The following is a 20,934-nucleotide window of genomic DNA, read 5'->3' as shown; positions in this document are numbered from 1 at the left end:
CTGCATACTAACTTTTTGTATTTCATGCACGAGGACCCCCAGGTCTCTCTCCTCCTGCAGCATTTTGTGATTTTTCTCCATTTAAAAAATAATTTTGCTTTTTTATTTTTCCTGCCAAAATGGATAAGCTCAGCTTTCCCACATTATTCTCCATCTGCCAAATTTTTGCCCACTCACTGAGCCTGTCTATATCCCTTTGCAGATTTTTTATGTCCTCCTCACAACTTGCTTTACCACCCATCTTTGTATCATCAGCAAACTTGGCTACATTACACTCGGTCCCTTCATCCAAATCATTAAAATAGATTGTAAATAGTTGAGGCCCCAGCACCGATCCCTGTAGCACCCCACTAGTTACTGTTTGCCAACTGGAAAATTACCCATTTATCCCGACTCTTGTGTTCTGTTAGTTAGCCATTCCTCAATCCATGCTAATATATTAGCCCCAACCCCGTGTACTTTCATCTTATGCAGTAAACTTTTATGTGGTACCTTATCGGATGCCTTCTGGGAATCCAAATACACCACATCCACTGGTTGCCCCTTATCCATATTTGCTATCCAATTTATTTTATCTGACAATTTCCATATGATAGAAACATTTGAACAAAAGCTGTAAAATAAATAAATACAAATTCCGAAGAAACTTCATTTCTAGCGCAGCTTATGACATTCATCACAAAGTGTGTATCTCATTAAAAATATCTGCTGCTGGTAGGGCTGCATGACAGGTTTGACCCTGTTGGTATTCTGGGCGTGGCGGAGAGTGCCGAAAGTACGACGGTAACACAATCCGTGGCGTTTCACGTCGGTGCACCTCTCCCCAGCGGTACTTGAAAGCGCCGCTGCAAAGAGGTACCCGAGGATCCCGCCAACTGGGTTTTCACTGCAGAGGGTCAAATTGCGGCAAAAACCCAGTCGCAAAGTCAGCGAAAATCTAGCCCTATGCGTCTGCTTTCTGCAATGCTAATAGGATATCAGGAATATTTACTGCACCTATCTTTTAATGCAGTAACAGAATTCATCCCATGAAATGTTTGAGCCTGGTTTCATAGAATTTTACAGCACAGTAGAATGTCATTTCGGTCTATGAGCCCATGGTAACCTTATGAAAGAGTCATTTAGTCCCAATCTTCTACCTTTCCCTGTACCTCTTTTTTAAAAAAAAAAAATTCAAGTACTTATCTACTCCCCTTGTAAAAGTTACTTTGAATTCTGTTTCATCAGTTTTTTTTGTAGGATTTATTGGCCCCAAATTTGCAGTTGGGATGACGGCGAAGTGGCAGCATTCACTGTCATTTCGCCTTTGAAACTGACCGCAACTTAGGGGTTTGGCGCATGTGGAAATTCTGAAGTTGTGGTCTGTCATTGACAGCTCAGAAACCGGCTGCACTGTGTCTCTTTCCCTCAACCCCCCACCCCAAAGAGTCAACAGTAATCACCCAAATGAGGGAAACCGACGTAAACTTCGGCTCTTCCGCAATAAGTACGATGTTAAATTCTCCACTAAAAGTTAAGACTCAAAGGGATTAAATGTAACTGGGGTTTTAACAGCATTTATGACTGCTAAACAAATGTTAAAAGGCTAGAAAACTAATTTAAGTTTTGTGCAATGTGAAATTTGTCCATTTTAATAAACTAAAATTTGTAAGAAATTTTTAAGTTTGTCCATATTTATTTCAGGTTTGCCTTTTTCCCCATGTGAGAGCCCCAATCTTTGCTTTGCTCTCTGTAGTATTTTTAGAAAGTTAGAATTTTAAGAGCTTACTCACTTCCTTGCTCGCTGCCTGTGAGAATTCTGCATTTTGGTTGACTGCTTAGACGCAACTACACTTCGTTGTTTGAATTGAAGGTCGGGAAACCCGACATTCTTGATACAGGGACCGCGTGATCCTTGTGCGAATCGTACTTCGGGTCAGCAGTGAATACTTTCGCTTTGCTGCTAACTGCAAATTCCAGATTATCATATTCTAACTACCCTCATTTATCTGGGTTTATGATAAGTTAATGTCTTCTAGTTGCCAACTCAAATGACCAGTGGAAATGGGTTTTCTGATTTACTTCATTAAAACTTTTCATAGTTTTGAATGCCAGATCTGTTCTTGACCTCTGCTCTAATAAAGTTAGTTTTTTTTAGTCTCTATAACTATAACTATAACTAAAGCTCATTATCCATGCATCATTCTTTGAACCTTTTCTGCACCCTCTCCATAACCACAATATGCTTAATAAAATACGACCTTCACAATATTCTAACTATAGCCAAAATAATGATTTGCATAGGTTTAGCTTTTATATTCAGTGCCCTTATTTATAAAACCTAGGATTCCATGTGCTTTTTATCTGCAGCTTTATCAACTTCTACTCTTTTTTTTTTTAAAGATTTGTGTTTCTGCTCCCACACTGCAGGGGTTTGCTTGTGATTAAACTATTGAAATTTGGATACCAGTCATGGTTCCTCACAGAAAAATAATAGTTTTCAGTTTTTCTTGTGCTAGTTTTCAGATTTAAATGCACTAAGTTTAAGAATCTTAAGTTAGTGTTGTCTAATACATTAGCCACTTTCCACATGTGGCTAATTGCATTTGATTAGTAAATTTAAAAAAAATAGTTCACAGCCACTATTAGGCATGTGTTCTCCATGCTTATACTTGCATGTTGTGTGTTTGTTAGTAAAATGGTAAGATGAAAAGCAGAGTGTACGAGTGCTTTAACCAAGGAAGTAAAGCACTCAACATTGATGCTGAATGGTGGTAAATGTTTGTTAAACAAATAACCACATGTGAATTACATGTACCTGCATTGTGGGTGTGTGTAAGGTGTTCTCTACTGAATTTTGTGCATGTGGCCAAAACGGTGTTAATATAGCCACACCTTTGCCTAGTCAGCAATTTGAATTGGAAAACATTGGCCTAATTGAACCATAAAGCAGGCCCAATTTAATATTGTCAGTTTTAAGAAAAATTGAAACGTTTGTTAAATGTGAATTCATGTTATGATTAAACTTTATGTAGTATACCTAGTGTGTTTCCTGGGATTGGTCTGAGGTTGTTTTTGCTATTCAAATGCGTAGAGTGCCAGGGATACACATGTCTCCACCCCATCAGTGACATGACCAGAGGGGTATGGAGAGAAGGAGATGTGCTTTGGCCTTTGGGGTATGAACTTTGATTTTTTTTTTCCAAGTCCAAAGAATAGTAATTTTATTTTAAATAAATTTTATTTTACATTAGAAATCTGAATGTTGCATTGTATCTTGAGTGAAATATTCTATGTAGCCTTTACAAGTAGGATATTCTTAAATGGCTGCTCCGAATGTGTAGGAACGAGGTCAATCAATCTTCTGAGTGTAAGCCACTCCAAAAATCTTGCATCTATTTTAATGTTCACAAATATAAGTTATTTATTTTGTTGGTAGGATGAAGTGGTGGAAGAAGAAGAAACAGAAGTGCAATATAATGAGGAAATCTATAAGGATTCCAGCACATTCTTAAAGGTAAATACATTTTCAGCTCAGGATTTTTTTTCTATTGAATGTTGCTAAAATAAAGTAAGCCACAAGCAATCAATAGTATTGCACGCACGTATGAATTTATTTAACACTTTCTCTGTTTTAAAAAAGAGCGGTATGGTGTAAATGCTATTCATCGTAGTAAAATTGGTATTCTGTGGTGGTTTCTTTTATTAATAAAAAGTATTCACAGGATCTGGGCCATGTAGGCAATCAACCTTTATTACCCATCCTTGGGTGATCTGAGAAGATGGCGATGGTAGGTAGGCCTTCTCTTTGAACCTTGCAGTCCTTGTGATGATGGTTCCACCAGGGTGATTCGGTCACCAAAAACTTACTAGTTAGAAAATTATTTTTTAATCTAAAAAAATGAGTACAGAAGCAGTCCCGCTGCCTTGGCATCTCCACCATTTTAAATGTGGTTAAACAAAGATCATCTGCAGAATGAAGTAAAGTAACCGGCACGATGGTGTCTGTCTTCATTTTCCTCTACAGCTATCACAAGATTGGAGGAATATAGGGCCTAAATTAAGCCTGGGGTCTGGTTAAAAATATACGGCAACTTGGATCCCAGACAAAAGTTGACACTGAGCCAAAGAAGGAAATATTAGGACAAGTGAGCAAAAGCTTGGTCTGAGATGGGTTTTAAGGTGTGTCTTACAGGAAGAGAGACAGGTGGCGAGTGAATAGAGACGTTTATGGTAGGAATTCCAGAGCTTGTGGCCGAGTAATCTGAAGGCACGGTCGGGGATGCGCAAGAGGCCTGAATTGGAAGAATGCAGAGTTGTAGGGCTCATGTTATCTATGTTTCTGGTCAGCTCATTTCCCTGCAGGGTGTATTGAATGAAAAACCATTCTATCAGAATGGTGAGAAATAATCAGGATAAAACCTAATAATTACCATTGTCTCAAAGAAAGAAGAAAGACTTACATTTTATATAGCGCCTTTCATGACCACTGGACTTAAAGTGCCAATGCAGTACTTTTGAAGCATAGTCACTGTTGTAATGTAGGAAAGCTAATAACATGCAAAAGTAAACCCTGTGGCTGGTCTGTGTCTCGTTGCGGAGCACATGAACACTTCCAGTCCCCAGGCCCTTATCCATGTTTGTTTACTGGCTTTAATTTAGAGTCAAAAATGCTGAATTTAATATACAATAAATATTTTAAATTGACAAAATTCTGCTCGGGCAATACCAGCAAAAGGCACTGTTACAAATATACACTTGTATAGTACATTATCACTTCTCAAGTATTTCATTGTATGCATACATTTAAGTGCAAATAACTGATGTATGCAAATGCAGTAGCTATTTTGTGCACAGCAAGACCCCGCAAACAGTAATGAAATTAATGAGCAGTGTATCTGTTTTTATTTATTCTGGTTGAGGGAATAATGCTAGCAAGAATACTCTATAAAATCCCTCTTCCTCAAATCGATCTATTGGAATAGGTAGACGGAGACTTTGGTATAACCTGTCATCTAAATGACATTGGCCCTGAATCCGCACTTGGCGGTGTAGCTAAGGAGTACACCGTTGACATCAGAATGAAATCCATACTTGGCTCATGCGAACCCCCCCCCCTCGAGAGGTTGCTTTCAAACGCTGCAGAATTGTGCGCAGCGTAGTGCCCCATGGATTCCAGGAGCGCATCATTGTGCGTATGTGAATCTGGAATCACATTGGGCTGGTGCTCTTTTCACTTTCTGACTCTTTGCCAGTCAGGAAACCGAGGTGATTGCGATTTGTTCACAACTCATTTTAAATAATTTAACACCTATTTTATTAATATATTAGTCATTGCAGTAGTATTTAATATACAAACCAAGATTTCAACATTAATAGAATTCGATCAAACATTGAAAAGTCTTGAGATACTTTTAACTGAAGATGTCCTTAAAACCATAAAACTCGATTAGGATGCTTTTTATACAAAGCATGTAGCTAAATTTACATCAGCCTTTTAATTCTGGGCCATGACAACATAAACTTATAATTACCATCTTACAGTCCTATCGAATTTACATAACATAACAAGAAATAGGAGCAGGAGTAGGTCATAAGGTCCCTTGCTCTTGCTCCGCCATTTTATACGATCTTGGCTGATCCGATCATGGACTCGGGTCCACTTCCCTGACCGCTCCCCATAACCTCTTATTCCCTTATTGGTTAAGAAACTGTCTATCTCTGTCTTAAATTTATTCAATGTCCCAGCATCCACAGCTCTCTGAAGCAGCGAATTCCACAGATTTACAACACTCTGAGAAAAAATTTCTCATCTCAATTTTAAATGGGCGGCCCCTTATTCTAAGATTATGCCGCATCAGTGGAAACATTCTCTCTGCATCCACCTTGTCAAGCCCCCTCATAATCTTACAAGTTTCGATAAGATCACCTCTCAATCTTCTGAATTCCAATGAGTAGAGGCCCAACCTACTCAACCTTTTCTCATGGGTCAACCCCTTCATCTCCGGAATCAACCTAGTGAACCTTCTCTGAACTGCCTCCAAAGCAAGTATGTCCTTTCGTAAATATGGAAACCAAAACTGCACGCAGTATTCCAGGTGTGGCCTCACCAATACCTTGTATAACTGTGGCAAGACTTCCCTGCTTTTATACTCCATCCCCTTTGCAATAAAGGCCATAATTCCATTGGCCTTCCTGATCACTTGCTGTACCTGCATACTAACCTTTTGTGTTTCATGCACATGTACCCCCAGATATTCCCACTGTACTGCAGCACTTTGCAACCTTTCTCCGTTTAAATAATAACTTGCTCTTTGATTGTTTTTTCTGCCAAAGTGCATGACCTCACACTTTCCAACATTATACTCCATCTGCCAAATTTTTGCCCACTCACTAAGCCTGTCTGTCCTTTTGCAGATTTTTTCTGTCCTCCTCACACATTGCTTTTCCTCCCATCTTTGTATCATCAGAAGACTTGGCTACGTTTCACTCTGTCCATTCTTCCAAGTCGTTAATATAAATTGTAAATAGTTGGGGTCCCAGCACTGATCCCTGCGGCACCCCACTAGTTACCGAATGCCAACCCGAGAATGAACCATTTATGCCGACTCTGTTTTCTGTTAGTTAGCCAATCCTCTATCCATGCTAATATATTACCCCCAACCCCGTGAACCTTTATCTTGTGCAGTAACCTTTTTTGTGGCACCTTGTCAAATGCCTTCCGGAAGTCCAAATACACCACATAAACTGGTTCCCCTTTATTCACCCTGTTCGTTACACCCTCAAAGAATTCCAGCAAATTTGTCAAACATGACTTCCCCTTCATAAATCCATGCTGACTCTGCCTGACTGAATTATGCTTTTCCAAATGTCCTGCTACTACTTCTTTAATAATGGACTCCAACATTTTCCTACCCACAGATGTTAGGCTAACTAGTCTATAGTTTGCTGCTTTTTGTCTGCCTCCTTTTTTAAATAGGGGCGTTACATTTGCAGTTTTCCAATCTGCTGGGACCTCCCCAGAATCCAGGGAATTTTGGTAAATTACAACAATTGCATCCACTATTCCTGCCACTACTCAAGATCCTAGGATGCAAGCCATCAGGTCCAGGGGATTTATCTGCCTTTAGTCCCATTATCTTACTGAGTACCACCTCCTTAGTGATAATGATTGTTAAGTTCCTGCCCTCCATCACCTCCCCCCAAGCCCCTTGACTATCCACTGTTGGGATATTGTTAGTGTCGTCTGCTGTAAAGACTGATACAAAATATTTGTTACGAGTTTCTGCCATCTCCATGTTCCCCATTACTAATTCCTCGGTCTCCTCCTCTAAGAGACCAACATTTACTTTAGCGACTCTTTTCCTTTTTATATACCTATAGAAACTTTTGCTATCTGTGTTTATATTTTGTGCTAGTTTACTTTCATAGTCTCTTCCCTTTCTTTATTTTTTGTGTCATTCTTTGCTGGCTTTTAAAAGCTTCCCAATCTTCTGTCCTTCCACTAATTTTGGCCACTTTGTATGCCCTTGTTTTTAATTGGATATCGTCCTTTATTTCTTTCGTTGGCCACGGATGGTTATCTTTTCTCTTGCACCCTTTCCTCCTCACTGGAATATATTTTTCTTGAGTTGTGAAATATCTCCTTAAATGTACACCACTGTTCATCAACCATCCTACACTTTTTCTCCTCTATTAGACTAACTAACTTTTGATTAATTTAAATCATCTAAAATTGTGAGTTTAAATGTCTGATAACATGAGGAAATCGTGAAAGGGAATTAAATCCTTTCTAAATAGAAGCTGGGAAATAATTAAACAAACTACAAAAAGCTTTTAGGCTTTGACACACAGGCCCTGTTTTCAAACTGCGACTGCAAACGTGACACCAGGATGGTACGTTGCCTCCCTGGTGCCAGGATCAAGGATGTCACCAAACGGCTGCAGGGCAATCTGGGGGAAAGAGGGTGAACAGCCCCAGGTCGTGGTCCATATTGGGATCAATGACCTAGGTAGAAAGAGGGATGGGGTCCTGCAGGCAGAGTTTAGGGAGCTAGGAGAAAGATTAAAAAGCAGGACCTCAAAGGTAGTAATCTCCGGATTACTCCTAGTATCACGAGCTAGTGAGTACAGAAATAGGAGGATAGAGCAGATGAATGCGTGGCTGGAGAGATAGTGGAGGAGGGAGTGCTTTAGATTCCTGAGGCATTGGGAACGCTTCTGGGGGATGTGGGTCCTGTACAAGCCGGATGGGTTGCATCTCAACAGAGCTGAGACCAATATCCTCATGGTGGGGAGGGGGGGGGGGGGGCGGGGGTGGTTGCTGGTGCTGTTGGAGAGGGTTTAAACTAGCTTGGCAGGGGATGGGAACCTGAGAAGAGTCAGTAGGGAGGGGAGTAAAGCTGGAATTGGAAAGCAAAAATGTAGAAAGTGAATTTGAAGGACCGAGGAAACAAGCAGGAACAAATGGTAAAACAAATTTAAAAGCTCTTTGTCTTAATGCACGTAGCATTTGTAACAAGATAGATGAGTTGAAGACACAAATGGGTATGATCTGATAGCCATTACAGAGCCATGGTTGCAAGGTGACCTGGACTGGTAATTAAATATTATGGGGTAGTTGACAAATCTGAAGGACAGACAGAAAAGAAAAGGAGGTGGTGTAGCATTGTTAATAAAGGACGAGATCAGTGCGTTAGTGAGAAATGATAGATTATGAAAGTAAACTAGCATGAAATATAAAAACAAATACTAAGACTTTCTACAGGTACATAAAAAGGAAAAGAGTGGCTAAACTAAATGTTGGTCCAGTAGAGGATGAGACTGGTAGGAATTAATAATGGAGAACATGGAAATGGCAGAGATGTTGAACAAATATTTTGTATCGGTCTTCATGGTAGAAGACACTAAAAATATCCCAACAGTGGATAATCAAGGGGCTATAGGAAGGGAGGAACTTGATACACTCACTTTCACTAATGAAATAGTACTTGGTAAAATAATGGGACTAAAGGCAGACACGTCCCCTGGACCTGATAGCATGCATCCTAGGGTCTTGAGAAGTGGCTACAGAGATAGATTACAACCAATGCATCCACTATCCAAATTCCCTGGATTCTGGAGCGGTCCCAACAGATTGGAAAACCGCAAATGTAACGTCCCTATTTAAAAAGAGGCAGACAAAAAGCAGGAAACTATAGACCAGTTAGCCTAACATTTGTCATTGGGAAAATGCTGGAGTACATTATTAAGGAAGCAGTAGCGAGACATTTAGAAAAGCATAATTCAATCAAGCAGAGTCAGCGTGGTTTTATGAAAGGGAAATCATGTTTGACAAATTTGCTGGAGTTCTTTGAGGATGTAACGAGTAGGGTGGATAAAGGGGGAACCAGTGGATGTGGTGTATTTAGATTTCCAGAAGGCATTTGATCAGGTGCCACATAAGAGGTTTCTGCACAAGATAAAAGCTCACGGGATTGGGGGTATTTGATTAGCATGGATAGAGGATTCGCTAACTAACAGAAAACCGAGTCGTGATAAATGGGTCATTTTCTGGTCGGCAAACAGTGACTAGTGAGGTGCCGCAGGGATTGGTGCTGGGTCCTCAACTATTTACAATCTATATTAATGACTAGGATGAAGGGACCAAGTGTAATATAGCCAAGTTTGCTGCTGATACAATGATGGGTGGGAAAGCAAATTGTGAGGACACAGATAATCTGCAAAGGGGTATAGACAGGCTAAGTGAGTGGGCAACAATTTGGCAGATGGAGTATACTGTGGGAAAATGTGAGGTTATCCACTTTGGCAGAAATAATAGAAAAGCAAATTATAATTTAAATGGAAAAAAAGTTGCCAAGTACAGAGAGACCTGGGGGTCCTTGTGCATAAAACATAAAAAGTTAGTATGCAGGTACAAAAGTGATCAGGAAGGCAAATGGAATATTGGTCTTTATTGCAAGGGGGATAGAGTATAAAAGCAGCAAAGTCCTGCTACAACTGTACAGGATGTTGGTAAGGCCACACCTGGAGTACTGCGTATAGTTTTGGTCTCCGTATTTAAGAAAGGATATACTTGTATTGGAGGCTGTTCAGAGAAGGTTCACGAGGTTGATTCCAGAGATGAGGGTGATGATTTATGAAGATAGGTTGGGGCCTATACACACTGGAGTTCAGAAGAATGAGATATGAACTTATTGGAACATATAAGATAATGAGGGGGCTCGTCAAGGTGGATGCAGAGAGGATATTTCCACATATGGGGGAAACTAAAACTAGGGGACATAGTCTCAGAATAAGGGGCCACCCATTTAAAACTGATGAGGAATTTCTTCTGAGGGTTGTAAATCTATGGAATTCTCTGCCCTGGAGAACTGTGGAGGCTGGGTCATTGAACATATTTAAGGCGGAGATAGACAGATTTTTGAGCGATTAAGGGAGTAAAGGGTTATGGGTAGTGGGCAGGGAAGTGGAGCTGAGCCCAAGATCAGATCAGCCATGATCTTGTTGAATGGCGGAGCAGGCTCGAGGGGCCAAATGTCATACTCCTCCTCCTATTTCTTCTGTTCTTATTTTCTTTTCTTTTCTTTTAAAGTTTGTATCCACTCAGACTCAAACCAGTGTCTCATTGTTATGGACTGTAGCATAAACCTAGCTCAACATTAATACAATTTTCCACATCACCCCATCCCTTATGCTGAGCAACTTCTCGGTCTTTTGGCTAAGATCAAGTGTAGTATCTGTTCTTATCAGTTTAATATCCCCTATGGGGACATGATATTGAATTGATTTTTGGACAGGGAGCTGGATCAGGGGCATGCCTGGTATTGCAATATTTCCAGGAACGGTGCAACTTCGCCTCTCGGCCTTTTGGCCTAAGATCAAACACATTGGCGCAAAGTGATCTTTGGCGTTAGAGTTGATCTAGAACGAAATTGGATTTTAAAAAAACAGGCTTCTTGTGCCGGTTTGCATCAGACGTAAACATTTTCAGGGTAATTAATGTGCCGTAGGTAGGCAATTAGTCCAGCTTTTCGGCAGCACGTTGATTTGAATGAACAGCTGAAATGTGCAGCGAAGCCTATCTGCAGTCGGAACTTGACCGATTGCAAGTTCAGGATTTAGCGCATGTAGTCAGTTTCAAAGGCGATTATGAAGGCGTACTCTGAGTATAGCGTCACATCAATTGTGAATTCAGGGCCCTTAATTATGACAATGCAGCATTCCTACAGTACTGCATATATTGTCAGTCTAGATTATCGGTTGAAATCCCTGCAATGGAATCTGAACCCACAACCTCAGGAGGGAGTATTACAAAGCAAGATAGGCTGACAACATTGCTACACTTTCGAGGAATTCTAGTTTAAAGGTACCAAATATTAATTGCTAGTGTGTTTAAAAAAAATATAGGGCCAGATCTTGCTGGACATCTCATGGCATGCCCTGTAAGACTTTTCTCTGCACCCTTCAACTCAAAAACAAACACACACAAAAATTCCACCGTAACTTGCTGGAAGTGCGAGCTGGTAATGGCGTGGCAAGAGCGACTGAGACCTTGGTGAACGCCAAAACCATCAGTGAATCTCCTTAACCAATGAGATTTAAGGATTGTAAAAGAAACCAGCAACAACTGAGAAGGAGGGTGAATTGGAGTCAAATCAGGTATAATAAGAAAAAAAAAAGAGGGAAATAAGGATTGGATTAAGAGAGAAAAAAGAAACAGGAAAAGTAAGAAAAAAAAAACTTAAATTTGAAATTTGTCTTTTTTGTTTTAAATGTCCAAGAACAATTTACCACCTGCAGGAATGACACGCCACAATTTAAATTGTTAAATTTCTGGGCCAGAGATGTTACATTAATAATTATCATGTTCTTTCTTTCTTTCGTATGATAATAGCCAGCAAATCAAATGTCAATATCTAAGTCCGATATCAAACAAAGCAAATCATGTTGTTAAAAAGATACTTGCACTGTTGATTACCAGACTTCACTTTCTGTGGCGAGTTTAATGGACAATTAATGTGCTAATCCAGCAAGTTCTTAAAAATAATGGGGAGGCCAAGGGCGTGATGTCATTTGTACAAAGCAAACAGCGGTGAGGCGTAAATCGACGAGCAAGTTCTGGAAATACACAGCTAATGGGGTATCTCTTAATCCCCTGGCCGATTGGCACATTAATAACGGTGTGCGTTGTTAACGTGCCGTTATTTTTCCAGCAAGATCCTGCCCATAGTTACCCATATTGATGGTTAATTTGTAAAGTAAGATGTCTATGAAGTGACTCTCGGGAAGACATGGTAAAGTAACGATTCTTCGAATCAAAAAAGAAATACTAAAACAATTCAAAAAGACAAGTAACCATGCTTTTCTTAACCCTTTTAGATAAAGGAAAAAAATATATTTTTGAACCTATTTAATTAAACTTATTTCGAAAGCTTGTTGTACATATGATAGAAATTTGATGCTTGCATAAGCAAAAGCATTGAAATTTATTATTGATGGGATGGATTCATGAGTAATTTTGGTTAGGAATGAAATGTCTCTGCAACTTTTGCAATATTTGCCAGTGAGTTACAGAAGTATTTGACCAGCAAGATAGAATGGCCCCAAGTTTCGCCATGATTTGCTCCTGATTTTTAGGAGCAACTGGTGTAGAACGGAGTATCTTAGAAATCGGAATTCTCGCCATTTAGTTTGCTCCAGTTCTAGTCAGTTAGAACAGTTTAACATTGGAGCAGAATTTTTTTTTCAAAAGGGTGCGTGTCCGGCCATTTACGCCTGTTTTCAAAGTTTCGTCAGTGAAAACTTACTCCAAACTAACTTAGAATGGAGTAAGTGAAGATTTTTGTACGCTTGAAAAAACCTTGTATACACTTTAGAAAATCAGACGTAGGTTACAAATCAGGCGTAGGGTATGGGGTGGGGGGGGGTTTAAAGGGAAGTTTACAAACATTAAACACTTCAGTTTTACAAATAAAGAGCCATCATTAATAATAAATGATAAAAACCAATAAATCAACCAATAAATCAATCAAAAAAAATTAATAAATAATTTTTAAAAAATCAATAAATAAAACATTTTCTACTTACCGACTGCAACACCGGGAAGCCCCCCCCCCCCCCCCCCCAGTGTGTCTCTGTCAGTGTCTCTATCTCTCTCTCTGTCTGTGTGTGTGTCTCATTTTCTGTCTCAGTGTCTGTGTTTCTGACAGCGAGGGGAGAGGGGGGGGAGCAGAGGGAGGGATGTGGGAGAAGGGGGTGGGGAAGGGAAAAGGGGGTGGGGGAGAGAAAAGGACATGGGGGTGGGGGAGGGAAAAGGGGGTGGGGGAAGGAGAAGGGGGAGGGAGGCTGAATGGGCCGGGCCCGAGACTTCGGGCAGGGCCCGTCCCCAGCACCAGATTTATAGGTAGGTGGCGTTGGGTGGGCGGGAGCGCGGGTCGGGGTGGTGGGAGGTCGGTTCGATTCGGGTCGGGGGGAGGGAGGTCAGGTCGGGTCCAGTCGGGGGCGGGGGGGGGGGGGGGGAGGAGCGGGTGTCGGGTCCGGTTCGGAGGCGGTGGTGGGGGGGGGGGAAGGTGGGAGTCGGGTTGGGTCCAGTCCGGGGGCAGGGGGAGCGGGAGTCGGGTTGGAGTCTGGGGGCGTCGGGGCGGGAGTCGGGGCGGTGTCTGGTCCGGTCCGGGGGCGGGAAGCGGGAGTCAAGTCGGGTCAGGAGGAAGCAGGAGCTGGCTGTGGGAGGAGCCTTATTCACGCAGCCCCAGTGAGGCCATTCGGCCAGGGCTAGAGGCTGCGTGGTTCGGCCCCTCCCACGCAGTTTTGGGCACCTGGAGCTACTGCACATGCACGCCCACTGTAGCGCGCATGTGCAGAGGTCCCGGCACTGTTTTCAGCGCAGGGACTTGGCTCCGCCCCCTGCAGCTCATGCTGCGCTGCGCCGAGCTGCAAACGACCTGCAGGGAGCTGGAGAATCTGGAAGTTTTTTTTAGGCGCACTTTGTGGCGCGAAAATCGGGCGTCCAGGTCAGGACTGCGCCGTTCTTGGCGCGGCTCGAAACTTGGGCCCAATATCTCCAAGTAAATGTGTAACACTCTAGCAATATTATTCTGCACTGGCTTTCATAACACACATTTTTATGCTATTGTGTATAGATGGTATAGTGAATGCATTCAAGAAGTATTTGGGCAATCTGGTTTGACCATAACATTTATGGGTGTATAATTTAGGTAGTATTCCTAGTGTCATTAATTCATTTAGTTGTAGGACATTCTGTAACAAGAATTGAAAACATGACAATCAGCTTAGTGAATAGCCAACATCACATAAAACTATTAGACGTTGAGATTCTGTAGTCAGGCTAAGTTTTGTTGACGTGGAACTTATAAAGAAAGCATTTAGGTCTGCAGCTGATGCTGTGATAGTACTATTCTGCCAGTGCAGACATTGGCTTCATTTAAAGCAGTTGTTCCTAGGTTACCACTCATTGGCTGCGCACATCAGTATCAGTAGAGTGTGCCAGGAAGCACTGATTCTGACTGGTAAATACCCACAAATGCAAAAGTAGCCTACCAACAGAGATTCTTGCTCTCTAGGAACTCCTGAAGACATGACTTGACTTTTTTCACTTACTGCAACTCCATTACTGATGTTGATGATGGCAGGCAGCTCTATTGTCTATATGTAGGGCTGCAGGTTTCAGCACAGGTTGGTTCACCTGAAACCAGTGATTTCATTTCTGAGCTTCCAGATGCTCATCTTTAATGCTGAGCAGTAGTATTTCCTCCGGGGCCTTAATGGATAGGAGAGCTAATTTCAAGCCTATTCATAGAACCGTAGAAATTTACAGCGCAGAAGGAGGCCATTTCGGCCCATCGTGTCCGCGCCGGCCGACAGAGCTGCAAGGCCCTTGGTCAGCAGCCCTGAAGGTTATATATAAATCAATGAACAGTGGCGGAAAGAGCACCGAGCCCAACCAATCCGCCCCACACAACTGCGACACCCTTACACTGAAACATTCTACTCTCCACCCCAACAGGAGCCATGTGATCTCCTGGGAGAGGCAAAACCCAGACCAATTTAGGGAAAAAAATCTGGGAAAATTCCTTTCCGACCCATCCAGGCGATCGAAACTAGTCCAGATCATCACCCTGGCTATATTCAATCCCCTGCAGTACTTACCATTATATCTGCGCTGGCCAACAAGAGGTTACCCAGTCTAATCCCAATTACCAGCTCTAGGTCCGCAACCCTGCAGGTTACGGCACTTTAAGTGCCCATCCAACCATCTCTTAAAAGTGGTGAGGGTTTCTGCATCCACCACTCTTCCAGGCAGTGAGTTCCAGATCCCCATAACCCTCTGCATAAAGAAGCCCCCCCCCCGCCGAAATCCCCTCCAAACCAACCACCTTAAAACTATGCCCCCTCGAAATAGACCCCGCCACCAATGGAAATAGGCCCTTTCTATCCACTATGTCCAGGCCCCTCAATATCTTGTACACTTCAGTGAGATCTCTCAATCTCCTCTATTCCAATGAGAACAAACCCAGCCTATCCAATCTGTGATCATGATCATGAAACTTGAATTTCATTTTGAATGATAGTGTCTGCATTATTGTCCAGTGGCGATTCAGTTGCCAGAGTCTAGCTTAATGCACTTAGGGGACATGTCAACTGAACAAGATTTTCGGGCTTTCAACTTTTTTTTTGCCGCATGGCTCGTCAATAGGATTATTTGGGAAGATGTGATTTAGACTATTGTGTTTATCAAGGCCTGGTAGCTTATAAAGGAATCCTGAAGCCCTATTTATGGAGATAAATACAAACTTGTTTCAGGGTCACCTGGAAAGTGTGTGAAGTTGTTGAGACACTGTCTCGGATGCTTTTCCTCCATAAAGATAATGGATAATATTTGTATGTCGACATTTTCATAACTGAGGAATACCACATGGGTAATTTTCTTTGGGTATTCTATAAACAGGGAGCCCAAATAGCAACTGTGACAGTGGCATGGAGGATTTACATGATTGCAACAGTTTAAGGGAGCAGAATTAACAACAGTTAACTTCATCATTAACTGAAAATACTTCAGCTGTGAGTATATTTATTCAGTTTTCCTTTACCATTGGGCACAGCAACTCTTCCAAGCCAATCCCCAAATCATCACTCATTATTTAAACAAAATGTTTAAAAGATTGAGACATTACAGATTTAAAATTAAAGGAATGTTTGTTTATTCTTTATGGTGTTTTTAATTAAAAGCTTATGTTGTTAGTCCTTTAGAAAGATGGACAGCTTTATAACTTATTTGTAGGATATTGGCTGACAAATGCAGAGATGGAACCTCCCTCTATTGAGTCCGAAGTTGGTACCAGAGTAGTATGCTTAATTTAAATAAAAAGTAAATGGCCAAGATTTTGCTGTCAGTAGCAAACGAATGGCGCTAGCCATTCATTACACTTACACTTGTCCACAGACTTTTGTCTGGGCTTTGCACTGTGACTTAATTAGCGAGTCAAAACAGCGCAGCACTATAGATGGGATCTGGGACCTTTGTGAACATGGCAAGCAACAGTGTGTCTCCTTAACCAATCAGATTGAAGGATCCTTACTGAGGCATGCAGGACAGGATTTTAGCCAAGAGGTGCGTTCTGTTAATTTTTTTTCTGTTGGGTCCTGCCCACAGGCAGCCTGATTGGCAGGTTGGAGGCCTTTCGGGCAGGAAGCCTAACTCACAAGATCACAGCCTACGAGAGCAGGTAGGTGTAGTGGGGGAGTGAAAGATTGTAGCTGGGTGTCCTAATCGCAGGCGGCTCCCGATGGTGGCGTGGTAAAATTTACAGGGTAGCATGTTGGGTCTGGACGAAACAATCCTGTTCCTCCTGGCCCACAAGCAGTGCTGTAAAGGCACTCGCCTTTATAGATTCAGCCTTTCCTCCTTTCAACTGCCGGGTTTCCCGACACCTGAGAAACCCGGTCGAAATTAGTTCAAAAAAAAATAAAATGACTTAACATTAAGGCAGGCAGCCTCATTATAATATTTAAATGCCCTCTTCTTCACCCCCCCCCCCCCCTTTGCTAACCCCTCATCCTGCCTCCGTTAAAACCAGAAGTGGATGGGTTCATGGTGGGTTAGATTTCTGTTTTAGATTTTTTTCATTTTCACTCCCGTTTTGGGGAGTTGAGATTCAGCCTGCAGAGTAAACCAGGAAGCGTAAGTTAGAATATTTAATTAAATGCAAGTGTAGTGTAGTGTAACAAAATTTGCAGATGACACAAAGATTAGTGGGAAAGCGGGTTGTGTAGAGGACAGAGGTTGCAAAGCGATTTAGATAGGTTAAGTGAATGGGCTAAGGTTTGGCAGATGGAATACAATGTTGGAAAATGTGAGGTCATCCACCTTGGGGGGGGGGGGGGGGGGAAACAGTAAAAGGGAATATTATTTGAATGGGGAGAAATTACAACATGCTGCGGTGCAGAGGGACCTGAGGGTCCTTGTGCATGAATCCCAAAAAGTTAGTTTGCAGGTGCAGCAGGTAATCAGGAAGGCGAATGGAATGTTGGCCTTCATTGCGAGAGGGATGGAGTACAAAAGCAGGGAGGTCCTTCTGCAACTGTATTAGGGTATTGGTGAGGCCGCACCTGGAGTACTGCGTGCAGTTTTGGTCACCTTACTTAAGGAAGGATATACTAGCTTTGGAGGGGGTACAGAGACGATTCACTAGGCTGATTCCAGAGATGAGGGGGTTACCTTATGATGATAGATTGAGTAGACTGGGTCTTTACTCCTTGGAGTTCAGAAGGATGAGGGGTGATCTTATAGAAACATTTAAAATAATGAAAGGGATAGACAAGATAGAGGCAGAGAGGTTGTTTCCACTGGTCGGGGAGACTAGAACTAGGGAGCACAGCCTCAAAATACGGGGGAGCCAATTTAAAACCAAGTTAAGAAGGAATTTCTTCTCCCAGAGGGTTGTGAATCTGTGGAAGTCTCTGCCCAAGGAAGCAATTGAGGCTAGCTCATTGAATGTATTCAAGTCACAGATAGATAGATTTTTAACCAATAAGGGAATTAAGGGTTACGGGGAGCGGGCGCGGGTAAGTGGAGCTGAGTCCACGGCCAGATCAGCCATGATCTTGTTGAATGGCAGAGCAGGCTCGAGGGGCTAGATGGCCTACTCCTGTTCCTAATTCTTATGTTCTTATGTGATGCCTCTTTTTAAAAAAAAAAAAATGGAATTTTCAGTGCCAGAGATATTGTTTGACAGTAATTAAGACCAACAACATTGTTAAATATTCACTCGCTTGATTGGACAAGCCCTAACTTTGTCTGCTGTGTTTAGTGGGTAAGTATCAAAAATTTGTGTGAATGCCGAAACACTTTGTGAGATTCTGTTAGTGAAGCTTCTGGGGAAGCAGGGCAACTTGGACAGCAACTTCCTGATTTCCGTGTTTTACTGCGCTTGTCTGGATGCCAGAAGTTGCTGCCTGAATTACTCCTTAAGGGTGAGCGCTGATGGGGCAAATGGCTGGTGATGGAGTCCTTGCTGCCTTGACTATTAAAACTACTGACGAACCGCCACACTGAAGTGGAGAGAAAATACAAGGAGGCTCATGGGTTGCTTGCAGAGGGGCCAGATGCCCAAGGTGCCAGTGCAGTTTTTTGTATTATAAAGAAGTGCTCTAATGTCTGGACAGATGTTTGAGGTCCTACTCTACATCTTTGAAATGTCAAATATCATTTGCTGTGTGTTTTTCACTTTTCCATTCAAAAAGGGGACCCATGATATTGCAGAGAAGTGACTAAAGCAGTTGCATAGCAAAGCGGAGTTGTGGATCAAGGAGACATTAACAAGACTTTTTCTTAAATAATTTCACTTCTGGTTTAGAGACTAGGAGATTGCCTTGAACGCACCACTAGCACAGGCTTTTAAGTTCTTTAATGGCAAACAAGGGTCTGTCCTCATTCAGATTCCCAGTCATCCTCAAGGGGAAGTTTGCTGGGTTAAGGTAGGAAGAGGCACAGAAAAAGGTTTTGGGCCATCATGTTGCCAGTGTACTTCAGGGAGGACCATAGGACTGTCCAGTCAAGGCAAGGCAGAGTTGTGGATCAAGGAGATATTGACTCGACTTTTTCTTAAAGACTTCGCTTGAGACCCTCCCTGGACAGTTCTATGGTCCTCTGAGGTACATTGGGTCCCTGCCAACATGATGGCCAAAGCCTTTTTCTGTGTCTCTTCCTACCCTAACCCAGCAAGCTTCCCCTTGAGGATGACTGGGAATCTGAACGGGGAAAAACCCTTGCCTGCCATTAAAGAACTTAAAGCCTGTGCTTGGGGTGCTCTCAAGGCAATCTCCTTGTCTCTAAACCAGAAGTGAAATTCTGCTTGCGGGAAAAGAGAGGCAAGGGGCTTCCCTGTAGGCTGCCTTAGAGTTGCTACTTGCTTCACAGTGCTGTGCAAGTTCTGAAAACTCCTTTCACATGCATACATAGCACGTTGAAATAATGCTGCTGTATGCATTCTACCAGGATGTTATAAGAGGCAAGGGACGAAATAGTGGAGACTCTCATTTTCCAATCCTCGCTGGCTACAGGCATGGTGCTGGAGGACTGCTAACGTTGTGCCATTGTTTAAAAGGGAGAAGGGGATAGACTGAGTAATTACAGGCCAGTCAGCGTAATCTTGGTGATGAGAAAATTATTGGAAAAAATTCTGAGGGACAGTATAAATCGGGATTTAGAAAGTCATGGATTAATCAAGGACAGTCAGCATGGATTTATTAAGGGAAGGTTATGTCTGACTGACTTGATTTAATTTTTTGAGGTGGTAACAAGGAGGGTCAATGAGGGTAGCACATTTAATGTAGCCTACATGGATTTTAGCAAGACTTTTGACGAGGTACCATATGGCAGGTTGGTCAAAAAAGTAAAAGCCCATGGGATCTAAGGGAAAGTGGCAAGTTGGATCCAAAATTGGCTCAGTGGCAGGAAGCAAAGGGTAATGGTCGACAGGTGTTTTTGTGACTGGAAGGTTGTTTCCAGTGGAGTTTCACGGGGCTCACTACTAGGACCCCTGCTTTTTGTGGTATATAATCAGTGAATTAGACTTCAATGTAGGGGGCTTGATTAAGAAGTTTGCAGATGATACAAAAATTGGTGTGTGGTTGATAATGCGGAAGATAGCTGTAGACTGCAGGAAAATATCAGTGGACTGGTCAAATGGAGAGAAAAATGGTAAATAAATTTCAATCCAGAGAAATGTGAGGTAATGCATTTGGGGAGGGCTAACAATGTAAGAACATATAAAATAAATGGTAGGATACTGAGAAATCTAGAGGGACTTTGGAGTGCATGTCCACAGATCCCTAAAGGTAACAGGGCAGGTAGATAAGGTGGTTAAGAAGGCATTTAGGATACTTTCCTTTATTAGCCAGTGCATAGAATATAAGAGCAGAGAGGTTATGTTAGAACTGTATAAAATGCTTGTTAGGCTACAGCTAGAGTACTGCTTGCAGTTATGGCACCACATTACAAGAAAGATGTGATTGCACTAGAGAGGGTACAGAGGAGGCTTGCGAGGATGTTGCCAAGACTGGAGAATTTTAGATGAGGAAAGGTTGGATAGACTGCGGTTGTTTTCTATGGAACAGAGGAGGCTGAAGAGAGACTTAATTGAGGGGCCTAGATAGAGTGGATAGGAAGCACCCATTTCCCCTAGCAGAGTTGTCAATAGCCAGGGGGCATAGATTTAAAGTAATTGGTAGAAGGATTGGAGGGGAGTCTGGAATGCGCTGCTTGAAAGGGTGGTACAGGCAGAAACCCTCATCACATTTAAAAAGTACTTGGATGTGCACTTGAAGTGCCGTAACCTGCAAAGCCACAGATCAAGGATTGGAAAGTGGGATTAGGCTGGAGATATCTCTTTTGATCAGTGCAGACACAATGGGCCGAATGGTCTCATTCTGTGC

The 20,934-nt window shown here is 42.2% G+C and overlaps 1 protein-coding gene and 1 pseudogene across 1 annotated transcript in view; both read left to right on the top strand.

Annotated features, from left to right (window-relative positions):
- Positions 1–20,934, top strand: part of mettl14 (methyltransferase 14, N6-adenosine-methyltransferase non-catalytic subunit) — a gene marked incomplete at its 3' end in the record, with an annotated part of 83,718 nt that overhangs the window by 44,363 nt on the left and 18,421 nt on the right. Inside the window, exon 5 of the mRNA XM_070870142.1 lies at positions 3,419–3,496. Coding sequence (XP_070726243.1) covers positions 3,419–3,496 — 78 coding nt within the window. The remainder of the gene's footprint in view (positions 1–3,418; positions 3,497–20,934) is intronic.
- On the top strand, positions 10,680–10,836 carry LOC139242006 (U2 spliceosomal RNA; annotated as a pseudogene).

Source organism: Pristiophorus japonicus, unplaced genomic scaffold (assembly GCF_044704955.1).
Source record: "Pristiophorus japonicus isolate sPriJap1 unplaced genomic scaffold, sPriJap1.hap1 HAP1_SCAFFOLD_1160, whole genome shotgun sequence".
Taxonomy (NCBI): domain Eukaryota; kingdom Metazoa; phylum Chordata; class Chondrichthyes; family Pristiophoridae; genus Pristiophorus; species Pristiophorus japonicus.
This window is presented reverse-complemented; position numbering and strand designations above follow the sequence as displayed.